This window comes from Daphnia carinata, chromosome 8, assembly GCF_022539665.2.
Source record: "Daphnia carinata strain CSIRO-1 chromosome 8, CSIRO_AGI_Dcar_HiC_V3, whole genome shotgun sequence".
In the NCBI taxonomy this organism is placed as follows: Eukaryota; Metazoa; Arthropoda; class Branchiopoda; order Diplostraca; family Daphniidae; genus Daphnia; species Daphnia carinata.
In genome coordinates this window covers 429,263-450,601 of record NC_081338.1, presented here as the reverse complement: position 1 = coordinate 450,601, position 21,339 = coordinate 429,263, and the positions used below count along the sequence as shown (strand labels likewise).

General features: G+C 43.2%; 2 protein-coding genes across 2 annotated transcripts; both read left to right on the top strand.

The window, feature by feature from the left end:
• The first annotated feature begins 596 nt into the window (after positions 1-596).
• On the top strand, positions 597-11,737 carry LOC130688068 (uncharacterized). The gene is made up of 3 exons (XM_057511061.1): positions 597-1,245; positions 1,440-1,623; positions 11,572-11,737. The coding sequence occupies exons 1-3, from the start codon at positions 597-599 to the stop codon at positions 11,735-11,737; spliced, it is 999 nt and encodes a 332-aa protein (XP_057367044.1).
• A 4,413-nt stretch (positions 11,738-16,150) lies between these two features.
• Positions 16,151-19,630, top strand: LOC130688067 (uncharacterized). The gene is made up of 3 exons (XM_057511060.1): positions 16,151-16,750; positions 18,256-18,378; positions 18,479-19,630. The coding sequence occupies exons 1-3, from the start codon at positions 16,151-16,153 to the stop codon at positions 19,628-19,630; spliced, it is 1,875 nt and encodes a 624-aa protein (XP_057367043.1).
• The last annotated feature ends 1,709 nt before the right edge of the window (positions 19,631-21,339 follow it).

Genomic DNA, 21,339 nt, shown 5'->3' with positions numbered 1-21,339 from the left:
AGCCGTTGAGCTCAGAAGAATTGCAAAAAGCCGAAGAGGTTTGGATACGCTTGTTTCAGAGAAAATGTTTTCCCGTTGAACTACAATACCTGCAGTCAAAGAAAAAGTCCTGGAGAACCTCTTTGGTCTCCCAACTCGATTAATTTTTTTATGTAGACGGAATCATCAAAAGCAAAGGCAGACTCCAAAATTCAACAAAGGCGGATTCAGCAAAATATCCGGCGTTAATTCCCAAGAACTCTTCCCTAGCCCGACTTATCATCACTTCAATTCATCAAAAAATGTTCCATTATGGCACTGAATCGACTTTAGCTCAAATTACCCAACGTTATTGGATCCCATCGGCGAGAGCACAAGTCAAGAGAATCTGTCAAAGTTGCGTTAAATGCAGAAGAGACCGAGGGCCATCGTACAAGCTTCCAGATCCAGCGCCCCTTCCGGCAGACCGAGTCCGCTAGTCTTACCCCTTTGAAGTAACCGGCATAGATTACACCGGAGCAATTCCCATTCGTGTCAAGTAAGAAGAGAAGTCGGTATACATTTTATTATTTACTTGTGGAGTATCGAGGGCTATTCATTTGGAAGTGGTGGAAAACATGACGAGCGGGGCCTTCATCGGTGCGATGCGTCGCTTTACGAGCCATCATTCCATTCCCCGTGTTATTTATTCTGACAATGCGTCAACATTTGTCAGCTCCTCAAATATTCTGAACGAGTTCTTTAAGCACCCTGACGTGGCAAAGGAGTTGGCCAACATGAGAATTACATGGAAATTCATCCCCAAACGAGCACCGTGGTATGGAGGCTGGTGGGAGCGACTGATTGCGCTCACGAAAAATTCCCTACGAAAAATGGTTGGTCGGACGAGACTGACTCTTGTACAAATGCAAACCGTTTTTGCGCAGATAGAGGCGATATTAAACGATCGGCCTTTAATGCGCGTTCCAACTGACATCATAAGCTTTGAGCCGCCTACCCCTGCCCATCTACTCTACGGTCGGCGAATGATGACACTACCGTCTCATTATGCAGCAGATGAGGAGTTAGAAGATCCAACCTATGGGCGAGCTACGGAACCCCTGATTCTATCCAAAGCCTACCTTCGAACGCGAAATGTTTTAATTGCTTTCTGGCGCAGATGGAGCACCTTCTATCTCCCGTCACTGCGAGAACACCAGCAAGCAACTAAAGGAACCCTCAAAGAAGTGATCAAGATTGGTGATGTCATGCAAATTCATCAAGAAGGTAAAAATCAGAGTGGAAGCTAGCAGTAGTGGAACGACTTAACCGAGGAGCGGATGGTATGGTACGTTCGGCTGAAATACGGACGGAACAGGGAAGAACCAATCGTCCCATTAACAAGCTCTACCCGCTGGAAGTGTTTGAGCCGGCGGAAACATTGATAGTGTCAGAATCAAAAAAACTAAACGCTATTGAAGCCCCAGCTACAAGTTCGTCGGTGTTTACAATTCAAGATCCATCTAAGTCCGTGTCATCGAACCCGATTCCAATCACCGAGGAAATGCCTACCAGAGCAGGGAGAATCCAGCGCAAAGCAGCCCAACAAGCCGTAAGAAAGATCAAAAGGGTGGCTATAATGGAGACGGTGGAAGAAGAAAATCAGTAATTCCGGCTTCCGGCCGAGTGCTTGACAGTCTAGGGTAGGGGAGGGCGGGGTGAATTGGGGCACGTTTTGTTTTCCGCCATAACTTCGATGTAAATTACTCGATTTTTTTTATTGTGTTAATATATTTCCTGTTTCTTCGTTTACCGTGTTTTTCAGATTTTTAGAAGAAATTATGTACCTTTTATAGATTTTAAAGTTTTGAAAAATTTGAGAGAGGAGCCTGTGGTGTTGGGTGAATTGGAACACCAGGATGAGTGATGTAGGCCAGCCACAGCTTATAATTATAAGATACATTTTAAAAATTGTAATAAATCAGTAGGATACTACTAAATAAACTCTTTATTTTAGACAAGTTTTATTTGTTATTCAGATGTAAATGAATTATTTTCCTTATAGCATAAGAAATGCCTTATAAACAGATAGTGAAAAAATGAAGGCGCCGGGCTTAGGATATCGATTACTAAAATCAATTATTGGTTGCTGAGGATCTGTGAAAAAAACTTTTAGGTGACGTAAGAAACGTTAAAGACTGAAAAGAAATTTGTTTACAACAATAAATTTAATAACAGGTAATTTTTTTTACAAATTAGTGTAGCTCTATTTTTATAGCATTAATTTTTTCGTTTCCTCGCTTTTTGGAGCTCCGCCTTCAACCTCACCCACTGCTGTTCCACTTCAAGCGCATCTGCTCTCCCAACCAACCCCCAAAACAGGCTTTTGGTAAAAATACCATTTTGCCCCAAAATAATGGTCCTAAAATAATTTTTTTCCTAACGATAGAGAAATGGATAAACAAAATGTTTATATGTATATAAAATTAACTACTTGTATCATTGCGTCCACTGTAAGTACCAAGCAAATACTCCTATCTAATTTTTATTTGTACTGCTTGTTCTCCATATATGTGGCCAAGCTTTATACTGTTTAAGTTTTGTGTACACCAATGATTTTGAACTCGATTGTTGACATCCAAATCATGGAAAACTGAGGTTATATTCGAACTAGAAATGGAGTTACATTTAGAAATCGTGACACAAAAAGGTTTCTAAGAACATACCCATAGAAGTCATCATTCTCCTAATTGAGAAAGCCAAATGACATTTTTACTGCTCAACTGGATTTTGAACGTTGTGCTTTCGATTTTTTTACTATAACTTCAAATACTATTACATTAGAATATCATAAGACAACATACTCACGAATACAGATAACGAGTCTTCTCTAACAGCACACAACTCTAGCTGTCGGAAATTCCGACGTCCGAACCGTCCAGAGGGGACGGTGAGGGGAAAAGCAGGAAGGCAAAAGAAACACGGGCACTCGGAACCGACGAGACGGTAGCCGGGGTATTTCCATTACAAGGCGAGAACTAGTCAGGTTTTCCTGGCCGTTGACGAAGGCATGCCGTCAGACGGCATAGACTAAAAACCTAAAGGAACTTAACAGGATAAGGGCCGGCGAACGTTGGCTCAGAATGCCGATAGCCGATCGAATATTATTGAAATTGCTGACTGCTTTTACACATAAGTAGAGCGTTCCCTATCGAGAAGAAGCAAAAGTGGATAATAAAAACCATCGGGGCTGGAGCCAGTCTTAGCCCAGGGAAAGGAGGATGTAGCCGGAGGAGAGACCGACCAAGGGTCGGTCAAAGGGAGATGGAGCCTGGAGGTGGAGACGGATTCCGCGGCTGAAAGTAGGAGGAAGACGACGTCGTCTGCTCCAACGTTTAAAATTATGTCTGTGTATTACATAAGTTCGTCAACGGTGTTTTTGTATGTCGGGGTATAAAAAGCCCGGTTCCAGCTGATTAATACACGCACTATTTTTCGCCTAAGCCCCCGGAGTCGGCTCTTCATTTCCTGCTGGTAATCATCCATTTAAGCTTGTCTTCTATCATTTGCTTGTCCTGTCGCTGTCCGATGGAAATTCCTTGCTGGAACCTGATAACGGTTCCAGCAAGGATACAGTCCAAATTAACTCGATTTTGTGCGGATAATCCCCGCCAGTAGCAATATGCTGGGATCATCGACTCCCAAGCCCACTACTTTACAATGAGTCGGCATTCTCCGACATTTGGACTTGTAGTCAAGGCCCATTTCCCAAACTAGCAGTCACACAACTCTAGCAGCTAACATAAACAAACAAGAACCCAATGGTTACCATATTTTATCAACTATTTATTAAATAATTTGCAATCATTATTCGAAACTTGCTATAAAAACTTACAGTAACATTTAAACTACATTTGTGTAAAAAACTGCTTCAGTGATGAAAATTATTTTATAAAAGGATTTTTGAGAAGAAACCATTCACCGGTGTTTAGGGAAAGACTAATGAGATGGTAAAGAATGGGAGTTTCGATTTCCCAATTTTCGCGTGCGGATTCAGCATTTCAGCCAGGCAGTGTTTAGTTTCTAGATGGTGTAGGTTATTGTCGGTGCTGTGTATGTGTTGTGTCTGGAGTTTTCGGTGTCACATTAAGTGAACTTGGTGTTTTTGAAATTCATCTCGTTAACAACTGGTAGTGTGTGGGCTACTGCCGTCTTCCGATTTTGTGTTTACTGTGTCGATCCGGATTGCTTTCCCTGCCTAACTGCATCTGTCGATCCTTTTCAGCGGCCCGCTCTGTACCTGCTCAGCTGCCCGCTCTGTTCCTTCCCATCTGCGTTTATGGTTCCTACTGAGACGCCTTCATATTGTGGATTATTAAAATAGGATCGTAGGCCGTAAATGCATTTTTTAGTTCACTAGTGCTGGGCCGATCCCGGACACAGTGTATCAATCTCGTGACGGATAGGCAACGGTCCGAGTGATGGCATTGTTAATTTAAGTTTAAGGGCATTGAGACTTGTCACCTCAATGAGCACAGACATCCGGATTGTTTTCACAGTGTTGTCGTGAAACAAATTGTCTGACCCAAGTCAGTGGACCTTCTGTTAGATAGATATCTTAGTCGGGACATAGGCCGACTAGGATTACAAATACTTTCGATAGTTATTTAATTATTCTGGAAATTATAGGGTGTGTTACTTTTTCAAATACAATGAATTGCTTTGTTTCTTCACGCCACTTAATGCTTTTGTTCATTCTTCTTATTGTTTTGCTTATGCCTTAATAATTAAATTTTTTCTTTCCTTTTTCATCTTTGCCGGTTTTCGCAGGGGGCTTTGCCTGGTAATTTTTTAAATTGTTTCCTCGGGTGGTTTTAGTGCTTTTGTTAATTCTAAATTTTTTGGGTCTTATTCATTAATTAAATTTCTTTTTCTTATCGAGTGTTGGTAGGGCTCTTTGACCAACGAATTTTTTAACAGTTCTTCAGGGCGCTTGAAAGCTTTTGCTTTTTTTATCACTCTTTTGGCAAATGATCTTTGCTTATGCGGGGTTAGATTAATTTCTTTTCTTTTTGCATTCACGGGTTGCTTTGCCAAACGAATTAAAAACTGTTTTTTTTCCGATTGCATCAAATGTTTGCTGTTTCTTACCACTTTTTTTTGGCCATTGATCTTTGCTTATACAAGATCAATAATTACTTTCTTTTCTCATTTATTGTGGGTGCTGGTAGGGTGGTTTTCCAAACGATATTTCTACTGTTTCTTTAAACCGCTTCAAAATGCTCCTTCTTACCACTCTTTTTTACAATTGATCTCCGCTTATGTGAAATTAATTTTTATTCTTTTCTCGTCGGTGTTGATAGGTTGATTTGCCAAACCATTTTTTAAACGGTTTCGTCAGGCCGCTTTAACGCTTTCATTATTTCTTGTCACTTTCTAATTGATTTTTGTTTTCGACTCCTATGCCTTATCACAGTTAGGTCTTTTGTTATTTTTAATACTTCTGTACATTATTGATGCCTAAGTTCAGTACGATTTTGTCAAACTGCTTTCAATTAAAGAGAAGGTTTTAGCAAATCAAGCTTTTGTTAGAATTATTTTAATATAGTCGTATTATATTAAAATGAACTCACGTTATCGACCATATAGTCCTAAATATTAGATGAAACGAATACGAGAAGATATGGAATACATCCGGGAACTTAATGATGATGCAGATTTAGATGCTGTATATTCAAGTAGTTCTTCTTATGTCGGTAACTTTAGTGATAATAGTGGTGATACAGAGGAAGAATTTTGTCAGTTGCTTAGGGTATGAATATTTAAATGGAAGTGAAATTGAAGACGGTATGAAGGCAATTTTTAGTATGTTTTTGATTGGTCTTAACCATGGCAGTGCAAAGCCTCTTTTCTGTCATGACTATTTTGCTGATTTTGTTGCCGAAACAGGAAATCTTAAGGAAAGTGGATTTTCAGTAAAGGGCCGTCATCATAGCTTTAGCGTATCATCTTTTATATGAGACACACCTGCTCGTTCATATGTATTAAATATTAAAGGTCACACGGCGTATTTTGGGTGTTCAAAGTGCATCCAACAGGACGATAATGAAAAAAGGGTGGTTTTTTTGGAAAATGGTTCAGCTCTTCGACCTTTTCTTTTCGCAACCGCATTCACGAAGATCATCACAATGGTGATTAAATTTTGAAAAATATTGATATTGACATCGTTTTTGATTTCCCGAATGATCCGATGCATTTAATAGATTTAGGTGTAACTGGGAAAATGCTACTGACTTGGATTGCTGGTCCACTGGAAAATAGGCTGTCTAGAACTTTGCTAGAAGCCATTAGCTATCATTAGAAACAGCAAGAGAATATATACCTAGGGAATTCGCTAGAAAGGCTAGATTTAAAAAATTTATAGATTGATGGAAGGCCATGGAATTCAAATTTTCAACAGTTATGTCGTCCCTGCTGTTCTTGCTGGTATTTTGCCAATCCAATGCTTCAACAGCTTCCTCTTTTCCATGTCGCCGTGCGGATTCTTTCATAAAAAAATTTGTGCCTGATGCATAATGAATATGCTAGGCAACTTCTACATTTATTCGTTAATGAATGTAAAGAAATTTATGGAGCGCATTTTGTGTCTTTTAATATTTATAATTTGCTACACCTGTGCGACGATGTGTTGCGCTTTGCATCATTACCAATCTTTCCGGCTTATCCATTTGAAAATTATTTTCAAAAATAAAAAAAAAACTTTTGCGTAAATCTAATCAAACTTTACAACAAATAATGAAGTGCCTACTTGAAATTGTACATGTAAATTCAATACCTCAGAAACTGGAGTTCGATCTCCGTCACCGTTGCTTTCAAGTACAACATAATAGCGGACCTGTACCAAAATTAAGCTAACCATACAATATAAAGAAATGCGGCTGGGCCCCTGGTTTCTTAGCTGCAAGACACCGGATAACTGTGTCTCTTTTAAAGTTTTGTCTCTTGCCTTGATCGACAATATAATAAGAAACCAGGAAGGGGATATCATTGTGGGGAGAAAATTTCGCCCTAAAATTGATCTGTTTTCTTATCCTTAAGGTAAAAATCATGGCGTTTGAATGATTTCGAATTTAAAGCAGTAAGGCTGCAAACTTTTAAAGGAAATGGGATTTATATTGGAAATTCTTTTGCAGTTTTTCCAATTGCCATGGAAGAACACGCTTAATCTCGCTTTACGCAATAAGATTATTTAGTTTCCCCAAAGTGCGAGAAATATTTACACATTTTAAAAATTTTTATTCAATTTGTACATATGAGATATTTCCTTTTTACATGATAATTTCTGAAGATTGTATCTGATTAAAAAACGTATGTACGAAATGTTATTACGTAGGTATACTTTTTCCAGTTCAAAATGCAAATGTTTGTTTTTTTAGAGGAATTGTTCTTTTTTTGGAAGGCACCGAAGGTACATGGGTTGCAACGGTACTCATATCGTGGTTTGACGGAGAAGTCTATTGGTGGCCCCTCCAAAGGCAAGGACTTAACAGAGTTCATAGAATTAGCATAAGAGCCAGATAAGGAAGAATGAGAAAAGCACCCTGCCCGTGTTAGGAAAGGCTTCGGTACGGGTTTGCTGTTTAGATTACATAGCGAACCTATTTTCAATTATTCATGATTTTCCCAATACAATTTGTCGTTTAGATACATACCAAGAAGCAAGGCGTAATGAAAAAAGGCTTTAGAGATGGAAGACATTTTGACGACCGATTAAGAAAAGGATAAAGGAGGTAGGAGCACTGATGGTTCCGAAGAGGTGTCCCCACTACCTCCTCCCTCCTCCATCTTCTTTGTCTCTTTCGTCTTCTATAGGTAATTACTAAGTGAAATTACATAATAACGAAAACAAAAAAATCTTTTCTATCAGTATTCCCAGTAGTTCCACTTATAGTTTTAGACTTATTTTGTTTAATTGAACAAGGCACACCAGATAGGCGTTCGGCATCCTCATTGTGTGATTTTCCACCTTTAATAGATGGCAATCACAAGAATTTATGTAGCAGTAAGAAAAATGAGTTAAAAACGAATAATAGTAGTAGTATAAACGATTAAAACATATATATTCTGTTTTTATGTTTGGATTTAAATTTTTTTTCGTTGTTTATTATGTAGGTTGCAGGAAAAATGATAATTCATCTGACTTTCACATCTGGAAATTACATGCCACCCATTTCAAACAGCACATTATTGATATCGAATGGAAACGGTGCTAACAACCGACGGCACAGAAATTCCAAAAATCACGGTGGGATATGTTTTTCTAATTTGTCAATTTCAGTCTGTTACTGTATAGCCTCTAAGAAATTATTTGCCTATTTTTCTTCTTTTGCCTTCTACGCATACAGGTGTAACGAATCGTTAAGTAAAGCACCTTCTTGCCTTCCTTTCTCAAATACACTAGAACCTTATAGTTGTAGCCCTTTTAAATTAAAAAGTCTTCAATAACTGACTTAGTTAAAACTTTCTTAAGAATATAGCAAGTAATGTGAACATGCCTCGACAAGTCCGCTAAAAATAGGAACCTTCACGTTTGTCAAAAGCCGGCCAAAACGGTCCACACTTGCCGGCGCTAAAAATAGATTTATATCTGTTTGTCGGGAATTGAACGAAATGGCTTAAGCCCGTACGAGCAATTTTTAGTGATCATCCAAATTCGTTCGATACCGCCCGAATTTCGCCACTAAACCTCTCATTACGCCCAAAATCACCCGATGCTGTCCGATGCCGCCCGGGCATACTTTAAAACTGTCCCGTGTGGTCGCTACGGTTGATGGCTAATGTATAAAAAGTCATCTGTAACTCCCAAGGGTCAATCGGTCGGTCGGAGAGCCTATCTTGTGTTAGTTGGTCACGTTCTGTGAAGTTCCGCGTGCCCATGTTAATGTTCTTTTAATTCCGTGTGTCGACTTAGATTTCTTCAGCAATTTCGTCGAGCCCACTACCTCATCCTCGCAAGCTGAAGAGCAAGTCCCCTCCCCCTCCTAAGTAATATACCAGTACATGCCTGAGTTGCTTCATATTCGTGTACGCCCTAGTAGGACCCCCAAGTAATTGATTAGTAATTTATAAGCGCTATTCTCATCCGTTCCGATTTCGTTTGGCCAATTACATGTTCACAACACATGCCGTTTACCGGGTTTAATACACCATTATTCTATTTTACGCATTGTCTTACGCTCACTTATACCATGGTGTACAAGGATGATTAGACAACTCTCCATTTTAAGGCCTATGTCGAATGAAGCTTGTTTTCAGATGAGGAGGGTGTGGCCTAACTGAGGAGACTTATAGCCAACGCCACCGTCACGAAATGTACCTCTTTTGGACCGCGTAATAATATGATTTAAAAAATGTGGCTGTTGCTGGTACCAAAATCGTGTCCCCCCCATCACAGTCGGACGTCCTTTCAATTGGACTGTACTATACCTGTTAAAAACATTATTTTCGAACAATACAATAGAAACGTAGAAAAATACTTAAGTTTTTTTCGACAACAGATCCCAAAAAGAATTGAAAAAACCTAAAGATAAAGTCGAAATAAAGTTAGACCCTCGATCCGTCAAAAGTAAGTAAACCAATTAGGCAAATTTTTGTATAATTTCCAACATAAGTATGGTTTGTAAATTTTTTAAGAAAATGAATTATTTGAGATAAGAGTCCTATCATATGTAATGCTCATTTTGAGTATTTCGTGTGCTAAATAAAATATATTTTCCTAACTCCCTCATTTCAATGAAATTTACAAGATCAATTTACTTACCAGTTTAGTTGCAAAGTATAAAGTTTGAACACTCTATGTTTGAATTTCATATATGAATGGCATATGACTATATATTCATATAGAATTGGGCAAGCTTGGCAAAGAATAAGGGTAGGAGATTTGCTCATAATAACTGTAGCAAGATAAATTACCAAGTGTGAAAATAGCTGAATTCACAAGAAGATAACCAGCACAGGTAAGTGCAGATTACTTTAGATGAAGAAGAAAACACTTCCCAATCACTGAAAATAGCGTAACTGTAGGTTTGACCAACTAAACCAGTAACAAACGTCAGGCAGCGAAAGTTTGAGTGAAAGTGACAGAAGTCAGAAGGAAACAATACAGAAAGGATTGGTAAGACAATAATTGGCGCAAGGACTTTGACAATGGTAATGAATGCTGCCAGATGTGAAAATATAGGCGGTCCTTTGCGCCGTAACATTCTCCACCGAATCCGGCTACGTTCCAACAGAAAAAGACGGATGCATCCTTCGTAGGCCCAGAAAACATCTCCAATAGGAACCGAGCTCAGTTTGCCTTGTGGTTATCTGAGCGGTAGAGGCAGGTTCCTTCGGATCTGTGACCGCTGATGTGGCTTGTTCCAGTAGACACAAGCGATGGGTGGCTCACGTGTGAACTCCGTTTTTGGCTTGAATCTTGACGACACGGACGAGCCCATCGTCACCCGGGTACACATTATGTGACCATTTGTCCATAGATCCCAAAAGAGTTGGGCCATTCGTCCGACATAGCGAAAACGTTCTCTGGGTAGAACGTCGTTGAAGGAGCTGGGCAACAAATCTGCTGTTGGTGGACGATTAAGAAAACTGTTCGAGGTCGAAAATCCACCGGATCGGAACTGGTATAAGTCAGGGGACGCACATTCAGCAACCCTGCTATTTCTGCTAACAAAGTATGGAATACTTCGTCGGTGGGGTAACGGAGAGCTCCCTTTCCTAAGTCCAATGCTCTATACAGAGCTCTCTTCGTGGAGCGAAGTAAGCTCTCATGGGCTCCACCAAACTGTGGCGTACGGGGCGGTTGGAAATACCAAACGATTACCTTTTCGAGCCTGAATTTGCGTAACATGTCGTCGTCCTTGAAGTACTTGACGAGTTCCTTTAACTCACGTTCGGCTCTGCAAAGTTTGTACTGTTGTCGGAGTGAATAGAGATGGGCTTGATGAAAAATGCAATGAAGCGCCCGAAAACGAGAAGAAAATCTTCTGATGACAGCGACTCGGCCAACTCCAGGTGAATCGCACAGGTCACCAAACACATGAACAGGGCCCCATACCGTTTGAAAACTCTGTTTCATCACGGACTCGTTTCCATGGCACCGAAGTTGTCGATGGCTACATGCGAAAAAGGAGGAGAATAAGAATCAAGACGAAAGACAGGATCGGGGCCAAAAGATGTTAGGACTGCGGGAGAGCCTTTCCTCGTTGAAGATGCTGAATCTCATCGAAGAAATATTCCGTCTGGCACCGCTTAACAAACATCATGGCAGTGCCTTCCAGGCTTAGAAAAGAAGAAAGGTTGAATTTGTCCAAGCGGGATTCTGCCAGTCAAATGGTTCGGTAGCTGTTTGTAGGTGATATTGTTTAATTTGCTTTAGTTCCATGGTGGAGGCCATCCATGGTAAATCTTGTGGCCAATCCTACTCATCCTTAAGGAGAAATCCGGGGCCGTCTCTCCAGCATTTAGGAAATCCTTCTTCCTCTATGGCAGACCTCGTAGCTGCATCTGCAGGATTAATACGCATGGGAATAAAGCGCCGTTCTTCCGTTTCAGGCAGAGTCTGAGTTTCTCCGATCCTGTTGAAGATGAAGATATGATAGAAGGGCGCCGTGGCTTGAATCCAATTGCGTACGGCGGTACTGTCCGTTTAGTAGAATCTTCATTGGATCGGAAACCGGAGACAGTTCTGGATGGCCGTGGCAACCCGTGCACTAAATAGAGCTGCATTCAACTCTAGCTTCGGTACGGATAGCGTCTTCTTAGGCGCTAGCTTGCTACTGGCTTTTACAATTCGTACTTGGATCCGCCCGGAAAGATAGGTGTTGCGAAGGTACAACCGTACCATAGGCCTCTTCTGAAGCGTCACCGAACACCTGCAATTGAGAATACTCGATCTCAGATTGTTCGGGGGAACAAACAACGGTAGATGGAGACATGGGCGAGCTCCTGCATCGACAGAAGCCAAGATTCCCACCAAATACGATCATTTTCGTCTGCAGGATCACAACACTTCAGATTTCAGCCAACTCCAGTTCCCTGAGCCGTATATTCGCCTTTACTATAAATGGCGCGGGGATCCCCAGGTAGTCAAAGATGGACGCAAACTTACTGGTGAACTCAAGCGAGTATAATCCTTGTCCTCAAGATTGCAAAGTCGGAACCCCAATGTGTCAGCTCGCACGTTCCGTACGACAACAAGCACTTTTTCACTCCCGCTGTCTGTCAATAGGAAATCTGACGCACTTTCTAAAGCGTCGGCTCTTTTCCCTCATGCATATTTCGAGCGAACTCAGCTGAGTTAGAGATTCAATCTTGGAAGTGTAAATCGGCCGCAGCTAAAGCCCTTTTCAGAGCTTTGACTTAAGTAATTCGGCGGATTCCAAATAGTCGTTGACGTACAGTATGTTGCACAAAAATCTGTCAGGTAAGGCCCAAGGTTTTCAATATATTTATCTAAATTTTTTTTTGCTGTTTAGGCGCTAGGGGGCATATAAAGCTACCTTGACAGCTATGCTTTCTGCGAGCCACACATCCGTGGATTACTACACGGCATAGCAGACGGTTTTATCTGTATTTCAAAACGTCAAACCTCAAACGTCAAAAATAAATTTTGTGTGAAGTGTATATGTGAAAATATAATATTGGATACCAATAAATTGTGCAGAAGTAAAGGTGTTGAATTTTTTATTAAAGTTTTGTCTTAATTTATCATTTTCTATTGTTTCAGGTATTCGAAGCAGTAGAAAATTACAAAAGTAAGAATATCAAAAGTAAACCTCTATATTTTTGACATTTGACGTTTTGAAATACATATAAAACCGTGTGCTATGCCGTATAGTAATCCGCGGATGTGTGGCTTGCAGAAAGCATAGGTGTCAAAGTAAGCTTTATATGCCCCTAGCGCCAAAACAGCAAAAAGATATCTAGATATATATATTAAAAATTTTGGACTTTACCTGACAGATTTTTGTGCAAAATACTGTACATCCTTTTATTAACAGCGTCGACGGCTTCTCATCCCACCTCCGCATCTATAACGGCTTGACGAGTGGTGTGGATAGCAATAAAAGGCGAAAACGTCGCACCGAAAGGCAGTTTATCCATCCGACACACAATAGTTTTTGCAGATTGAATCCCTAACCTGAACCCTGAACCTGCTACAAGAAACAGGAAAAAGTTTGCTTTGAGATCTTAAGTTGGAATCGACTAAACATCGCTTTAACGTGAGAAGCCCATGCCACTGCGTTTTCCCTAAACTGGATCAACACAGAAGAATACATCTAAAATATACCGAAAGCACATGCGGCCTAACTGATCAGCAGCATCAAGCATATGACAAATGGGAAGTAGATTTCGAAACTGATTATAGGGAAATGATCAAATTTGCAAGTCGTTACGCCACTTCCCCAAACTCTTCCATCAATTCAATCAGGACATCAGCCTCAGATATCACGAGCAGTAACACGTTATCCGAAAAGAGGTCTTCCAACGTGAAACCAACCGGCCTTTTTCAACCATCAAGCCATGGGGACTTAGAGACTGAAGCCCAGATGCTGAAGCTGGAGTTGAAGTTGGAATCTGCAAGGGCTCAGATGGAAGAAAATACAGCTTCCGCCACGGAGACCCCAAATAAGGTGTTAAGGAGTATGAGTGAACAGCTAAGTAAAATATCGAGTTCAGGAGTTAAGTACACGTTAACACGTTAGTTAGGGAAGCACATCGAACCTTGGACGGTTTGGGTCAGAAGATTGGCGCAGTCAAGGTGGAATTGAACACCAAACTCGAAGACCTTCGAACAGAGGTGGAAGTTAAGATGGTTCAACCTCGACTGTTTCAAGATGAACGGCTTCCCGAGCGATCGCAGGCCTTAACAACTCGTCCAGACGTCTCAACCCTGTCCCCTTTCAGGACGATCGAGGATGCAATCCGGTATCGTAGAAAACTGGCCGCCAACGATGTATCTCTACGGAACCCGCGGCGAGGGACTTCGGTCACGACGTCTCCCAGTGGCGACCCTACGGATCACGATGAAGACGCGCGCTCGGAACGTTCACATAATCACGGTAACGTCAATCGTCCTCACGGTGGCTGTTGCAGTCGTCTACCAACCAACCAATCGGTCGTCTGCAGTGAAGAGGCTCTACGCTATTTTACGCTGTTTTCATCCAGACGCTGATTTCGCCCAAAACTGCGATGAAGGGGTAAAGGAGTACATTTGCCTGGACACGCCAGAATCGTCAAGACTGAAGAGGCACGGAAGGAGACCTACAAAACGTGGTAGCTACGACCCCATGGGGTCATGAGCCCTTCTAACTCATCAACCAAAGGTCGAATCGTATGGAGCTGCAGAGTTTGGGGGCACGTCGATAAAACTTGCTTCGGGGACCTAACTTACTCGTTAGCTTGCTGGGGGGGGGGCTTCTCTGCTTCCACCTTAACCTAATGTCACCTACGGTGCTGCCCTCGCGGGCAGGGCTGTAGGGGGCACGAGCCTACGCATTTATTGTGTGTGAAAACTCAGTTTCTTTGTCTTTGTTTTGGGGGATGGAGGTCGTTTTCTAGGCACAGTCCACTCCAGTATTAAATTAGTATTCGTAAAAATTCCGACCCTGACAGTAGTCTAGAACAAGTTGTCTCTTTGTCTCGTTTGTGTCTGACCCAGACAGTAAAGTATTGCGTCTCAGTTCCCCATTCTTAAATCAAGCGTTTTCCTTTTGTTTTTCCCCAAGCCCTGAAAATACAGCGTTTTTCTTTTCATCCCTGATTCATCCATCCATCTCATCATCACTCATCCTCATTTCTCTCTCTGTTGCTACTTTTGCACGAGATTCAGCAAAAAATGGTGACGAAACCCGGGATTTGACGAACACGTGCATTTCCCGTCCTTGTTAGTAAAACCCTCGCTTGATTTGTAAATTGTCGGGTATTCTCCCTGTAAACCTTTGGCAGACGTCCACGCCAGCCTGAAGGTACCCACCTGTCCACCACGCGTTTGCCATCTGACTAAAAGATCGGTGTATCTACGTGAATCATCGACATCCGTTAACGTGTGACTCTATCAGCCTAAAATAACGTTTCTACGTCATGAGTGAAGCCGTACCCAAAGCCGAAAATATGGAAATTGGCCACATTTGGGAACACGGCCCCAACCCGAAGGTAGACGAATCGAAACCTGAACGGCAGAAGAGTGAACGGCCATTACTTCCCGAAAACGATCTTAAGAAGAAACGTGGGAAGAGAAAGGCGGCCCACACGAAGTTAACGACACAACTCAGAAAGGCAGTGGAAGACCACAAGATGGGAGCCATCAGATTGAAGAAGTTACAATTAACCGCATGGCGTGACGAATTGATTCGTATATACGAAGAAGTCAAAGCAATTCACAACCAGTATGCAGAAAGTATATCCGGCCTGACTGAGCAACAACGTCAAGCATGTGACAAGTGGGAAGTAGACTTCGAAACTGATCACGTTGAAATTATCAAATTCGCAAGTCGCTACGCCACTTCCTTGAATCCATCCGTCAGCTCGATTGGGACATCAGCTTCGGACCATGCAGTAGCATCACCATCACATGCAGTACCACGTTATCCGAAAAGAGGCGTACCAACGCTAAACCAGCCAGCCATCTCCAACAATCAACCCAAGGGGAGTTGGATAAAGAAGCACACATGCTAAAGCTGGAATTGAAGTTGGAAACGGCAAGGGCTCAGATGGAAGCAAATACAACTTCTATCACTGAAACCCTAAATAAGCCGTTAAGGAGCATGAGTGAACAGCTGAGTAAACTCATTGATAGTTCAAGAGTCACGTCCAAAGATATCGCGGCCAACTACACGTTAGTCAGAGAAGCACACCAAACGTTGGACGGGTTAGACCAGAAGATTGACACAGTCAAAGTGGAGTTGAACGCTAAAATCGAAGGTCTCCGATCGGAAATGGACGAGATGAAAGTACAACCTCGAACGATCCAAGATCAGCGACCTCACGAGCAATCACAAGTCTTAACAACCCGTCAAGACGTTTCCACCCTATCGCCCTTCCGTACGATGGAAGATGCAGTCCCCATCGCAGAAGATTGGTCGCCGCCGATGCATCTCTACGAGACCCGCGGCGAGGGGCGATGGCCACGATGACGTCTAGTTGCGACCCTACGGATCACGACGAAGATGACCGGTCTGAACGTTCACACACGCACAGTCAAGCCAATCGACCCCACAGTAGCTGCTGCAGCCGACTACAACCTCCGAACTTCAAGATCCAGCCATTTGACGGCAACCCGAAGAATTACGCGCGATTCAAGGCCAAATTCCAGGCCTTGTATGAAGAGTACGAAGATTCTCCTGTTCTTCTTTTTATGTTAGAGGTGCTAGCCGAAGAGGTACGAAACGAAATCGGTGAATGTCTGACCGATGGAACAATGTACTGTGTGGTGTGGGAACGTTTGGACGTGATCTACGGCCGAACTAAGATCATGGACCAGACATACCTCGACGACCTTCTACAGGTCCCGCCATTGAAGAGCTTAGATGCTGCCAGCCTCAAGACTTTCGCAAACCGTCTTCATGGTGCAGTAGCCATGCTCTCCAAGTCGAAGTATGCCCATAAGCTACACAGCCGTACCACCTTGATGGCCCTGGAAGCAAAATTAACGCCTTACCTCAACGATAAGTGGAACGAGAAACGTAAAAAGACAGGAGTAGAACTGAATATTTTAGACCTGGACGACTGGGTAACGTTGAAATCCATGAGCAAGCAACATGGAAAAAATGTATTCGAGTCTCTACCCACGTCGACGTCCAAAGGTGTAACGTTCGACGAAAGGAAGCCCGTCAAGAGACCCAGCTTCCCACACATGTCGACCATTGGACACGTATCGACGATGGAAGGTTCGAAAGTAGCGGCGTCAACATCTTCAGCAACCATGCCTCCAAGGAACCGATCAACATCGGGGAAGATGCAAGCCGAGAAGACGGAACGGTGGAAATGCTTTGTATGTGACGGCAGGAGCCACCATCTTTCAACCTGCACCGTCTTCATGTCTCTCACGCCCACGAAAAGGGCTGAGAAAGTATTCAAGTCCGGAAGATGTCTGGTATGTCTTACGGGGAAACACGAACGCAAGGCATGTCCCAGGAACGTCAGCTGTACTATCGCTGATTGTACTGGAACCCGTCACCACACCTTGCTTCATGGATCTGAATTCACCCCATTGAGGAGGCTAGCGGATCCAACTGCTCCATCAGCGCCACCTTAAACAGCATTCCTGGGTACCTTGACCCACTTGGTAACCGTAAAACGACGTGTACATTTCAAGATTGTACCGGTTCGTGTTGGAGCTGGCGAAACATGGGTCGACACTTTCGGTTTCCTTGATACCGGAAGCGACACCACGCTGATTAGGAGCGACTTCGTAAGAAAGTTGGGAATCGTTGGGCCTTCCAAACGCATCAACGTCGCCTCGTATGACGGAGCCACGTCTAACGTTACGGCTTCCGTAGTAAACTTCGCCTTAAAATCTCGTGATGGTAAAAGCCGGTTTGAAGTCAAGCACGCTTACGCCGTCGACAATTTGAAGGTGACGCCGAATTCGCCGATCGACCCTCGACAGTTGGAATCATGGAAACACCTACGTCGTATTGACGTCCCGACCGTGCAACAAGAGGACGTGACCGTGCTGATACGAATCGACGTCGCAGAGGCCCATGATCATGTAGCTTCCATCAAGCCGCCGGCTGGAACGACTTGGCCCATCGCCTTCAAGACGCCGTTTAGCTGGTGTTTGGGTAGACAAACGGGCCCGCCACAAGACGGACGCCCGTTCATCGCTCATCTGGCCACCGTGGAACGTTCCGAAGACCTAAATGAGCTGGTGAAGAAGTTCTGGCAACTTGAGGCCAGCGAAGTAGAAATAGAACCACCCGTTCTATCTGAGGATGATCTACGTGGAAAACGCTTCCTAGAATCTTCCGTAAAACGTATTAGTAACCAGTATCAAGTCGGCTTAATGTGGAAAGCCGACGAAGTAAATCTGTCAGGACGGAAGATGAGAACCATGTCATCGACCGATGCGTCGCACGTTTTTCCAGTCTGTTGAAACTTCAACGAGTGCTGGCCTGGAGTAAAAGATTTGCCAACAACGCTAGAGCAAAACTACGTGATGAAAAACCCATGGTCGGAGAGCTAACGGTTGAAGAAATGGTAACGTCACTGACAAAATGCATCGTACGTGCACAGGAGTTGGCCTTTGCTGAAGAATGCTACGCCCTTCGCAAGAATCTGGAACTACCACACTCAGATCAAAACTTCGCACCTTCCATCCCTTCTTGGATGAAGTCGGACAGATGCGAATTGGCGGATGTATACTTCAAGCGCCGATCAACTATGCAGCTAAGCACCCCATATTTCTACCAGCATCTCAACCTTTAACAAAAATGATAATTTGGGATCACCACGTTAGACACATGCACGTCAAGACAGAAAGATTACAGACCTACGTTCACGCTTTTGGATACTTTCTGGACGCAAAGTTGTAAAATCTGTCATCAACAACTGCTGGCCTTGCAAACGGACTTCGGCGAAACCTAGTCCTCCGTTGATGGCTTCACTACCAGTTCATAGTTTAACACCCCATCTGCCTGCGTTCACGTACACAGGGATCGACTATTTTGGACCCTTGACTGTACGAGTTGGTGGACGGGGACGAAGACATGAAAAACGTTGGGTCAGCCTATTCACGTGCTTCACCACACGAGCAGTTCACCTGGAAGTGGCCAACGGGCTCAGTATGAAGGAGTTCTTACTCTGCTTCTCCCGTTTTGTTAGCCTACGTGGAAAACCCAAGGTCGTTTACAGCGACAATGGGACAAACTTTGTCGCCGCTGAGCAAGAGTTACGACAAGCCCTAGAAGAACTTGTTGCTAAACACGAAGAACTTCAGACGTTAATGGCTTGCCAACAAATTGAGTGGCATATTTCTCCACCCCACGGACCCCACTTTGGTGGTGTTTGGGAAAGAATCGTACAGTCCTGCAAAAGAGCAATGAAAACCAGCATCGGTAATTGCCTAGTAACGGACCAAGTACTACGAACCGTAATCGCTGAAGTGGCAGCTTTGTTAAACGCCCAGCCGTTAACAAATCTTAGTGTGGACCCAGAAGACCCGGATCCGTTAACGCCAAACCACTTTCTATACGGTGGAGCTCGGCCATACTTGCCCCTACAATTGGCCGACGTGGAAGACATGAACGTTACCAACAAGCAGTTTCAGCAAAGTCAAGCCATCCTTCAGCACTTTTGGAACAGATGGCTACGTAAATACGTTCCACACCTAACAGAAAGGAGAAAATGGCAAGAAAACAGACCTAACGTCACCGTGGGAGATTTAGTGCTGGTAATCGAACCAAATAACTTGCGTGGGCAGTGGCCGATGGGAAAAGTGCTTGAGGTCATTCCCAGCGCCATGGATAATGTCGTCCGAGTAGTAAAGGTGAAGCTCAGCAACAATCCAAAACAATGTATTCGGCCGGTGGCCAAATTATGTATCATGGTTGCGGCAAAGGTACAAGAAGTTTACGCAAAAGAAGAAAAAAAGGAATCTTCCACAGTGTAAACGTTCAATTTCAGTATTGTAAAATGTAAATACTGTTTATAATGGAGCTATGATTAATAGCTCCCCTCAAAACTCACAAATTTTTAATGTAAATTAAACCAAACAAGTAAATTCACAATGTCAGCACTCAACTGTAAACAACGTAGGAAAATCGCAACTCAAACTCTGGTGAAGTCACTAAGCTTAACGCCACCTATATTCAAGTTCAAATATAGGGCAAAGGGCAAAAGTCAGGTCGTTTGCTGTTTAGTACAAAAAAAAACTGGAAACTGTTTAGCCTAACATGCTAGCAGACAGCATTCAGTCGACCGAACTTCGTCTAAGGGAAACGTGATCCTGTGAACTCCTACGTGCAATATGAAATATGGCCGAGAATCCATTGCCATCCGCAGCATCAGTAAAAGAAAAACTTAAAGTAAGTCGGGATAGGGAGGAGGAGTGTGCGGCCAACCTTAAAGACACAGTGGATAACTTGTTAAGTGCCAAAAAAGAATTCGTGGATAAAGTGTATTCTTACCAGTGGGCCATCCTAGACATCGACAAGGAAATCGCAAAATATTCCGAAGATCTAGTCAACGTCCACGTTCAATTCCTAGCCGAGCGCGAGACCCTGATGAGCAAGTACATCGGGTCTCTTTTACGTAAAGTTCGGGGGACGGAACCCGATACTCCGACACCCACGCCGGTCGCCACTCCCAGCCGTCCAACGTTCGTCCCCCCGCTCCATACACCCAACATCATATGTGTTTTGAAGTCGCACGTGTTGGGACCGACCCCCTGCAGAAAGATGATCACCGAGTGTGAGGAGTTTATGGTCCTCACAAACCAGGATAGACTCGAACTTCTCTTTGCCTAGCGACGGTGTTTTGGTTGCTTTGTTCCAACCGCCGTCGCCGGGCACACAAAAATTGCTGACTGTACCCATCCCCGACGTTGTACGCTGTGCAATACACAAGATCACCATCAGATCTTGTGTGCACCGAAGAAAGCGTACAACAACCTGCCCACTCACTAAGGATGGCCTTCATTTCGTCAAATTTTAAGCTGCTGGAAGAAAACCTCACACGCGCTTTGTTTGTGGTTTGTAAAACGTTTGAAGTTCGTCCTTTGTTTATTCACTTGTTGTCACAGTGGGTCCCGCTGTCACCTACGGTGCTGCCCTCGCGGGCAGGGCTGTAGGGGGCACGGGCCTACGCATTTATTGTGTGTGAAAACTCAGTTTCTTTGTCTTTGTTTTGGGGGATGGAGGTCGTTTTCTAGGCACAGTCCACTCCGGTATAAAGTTAGTATTCGTAAAAATTCCGACCCAGACAGTAGTCTAGAACAAGTTGTCTCTTTGTCTCGTTTGTGTCTGACCCAGACAGTAAAGTATTGCGTCGCAGTCTCAGTTCCCCATTGTTAAATCAAGCGTTTTCCTTTTGTTTTTCCCCAAGCCCTGAAAATACAGCGTTTTTCTTTTCATCCCTGATTCATCCATCCATCTCATCATCACTCATCCTCATTTCTTTCTCTGTTGCTACTTTTGCACGAGAGTCAGCAACACCTAATACCAGTCGAAACGGACATGGAGAAAATGTTTAACTAGGTGAAAGTTCCCGAAGAAGACCACACAGCATTCAGATTTGTTTATTGGACGCCTGGCAGTGGTTCAGACCTGTTGACGTACCACGTGACCGGTCACGTAATTGGAGCGGTATCATCTCCGACGA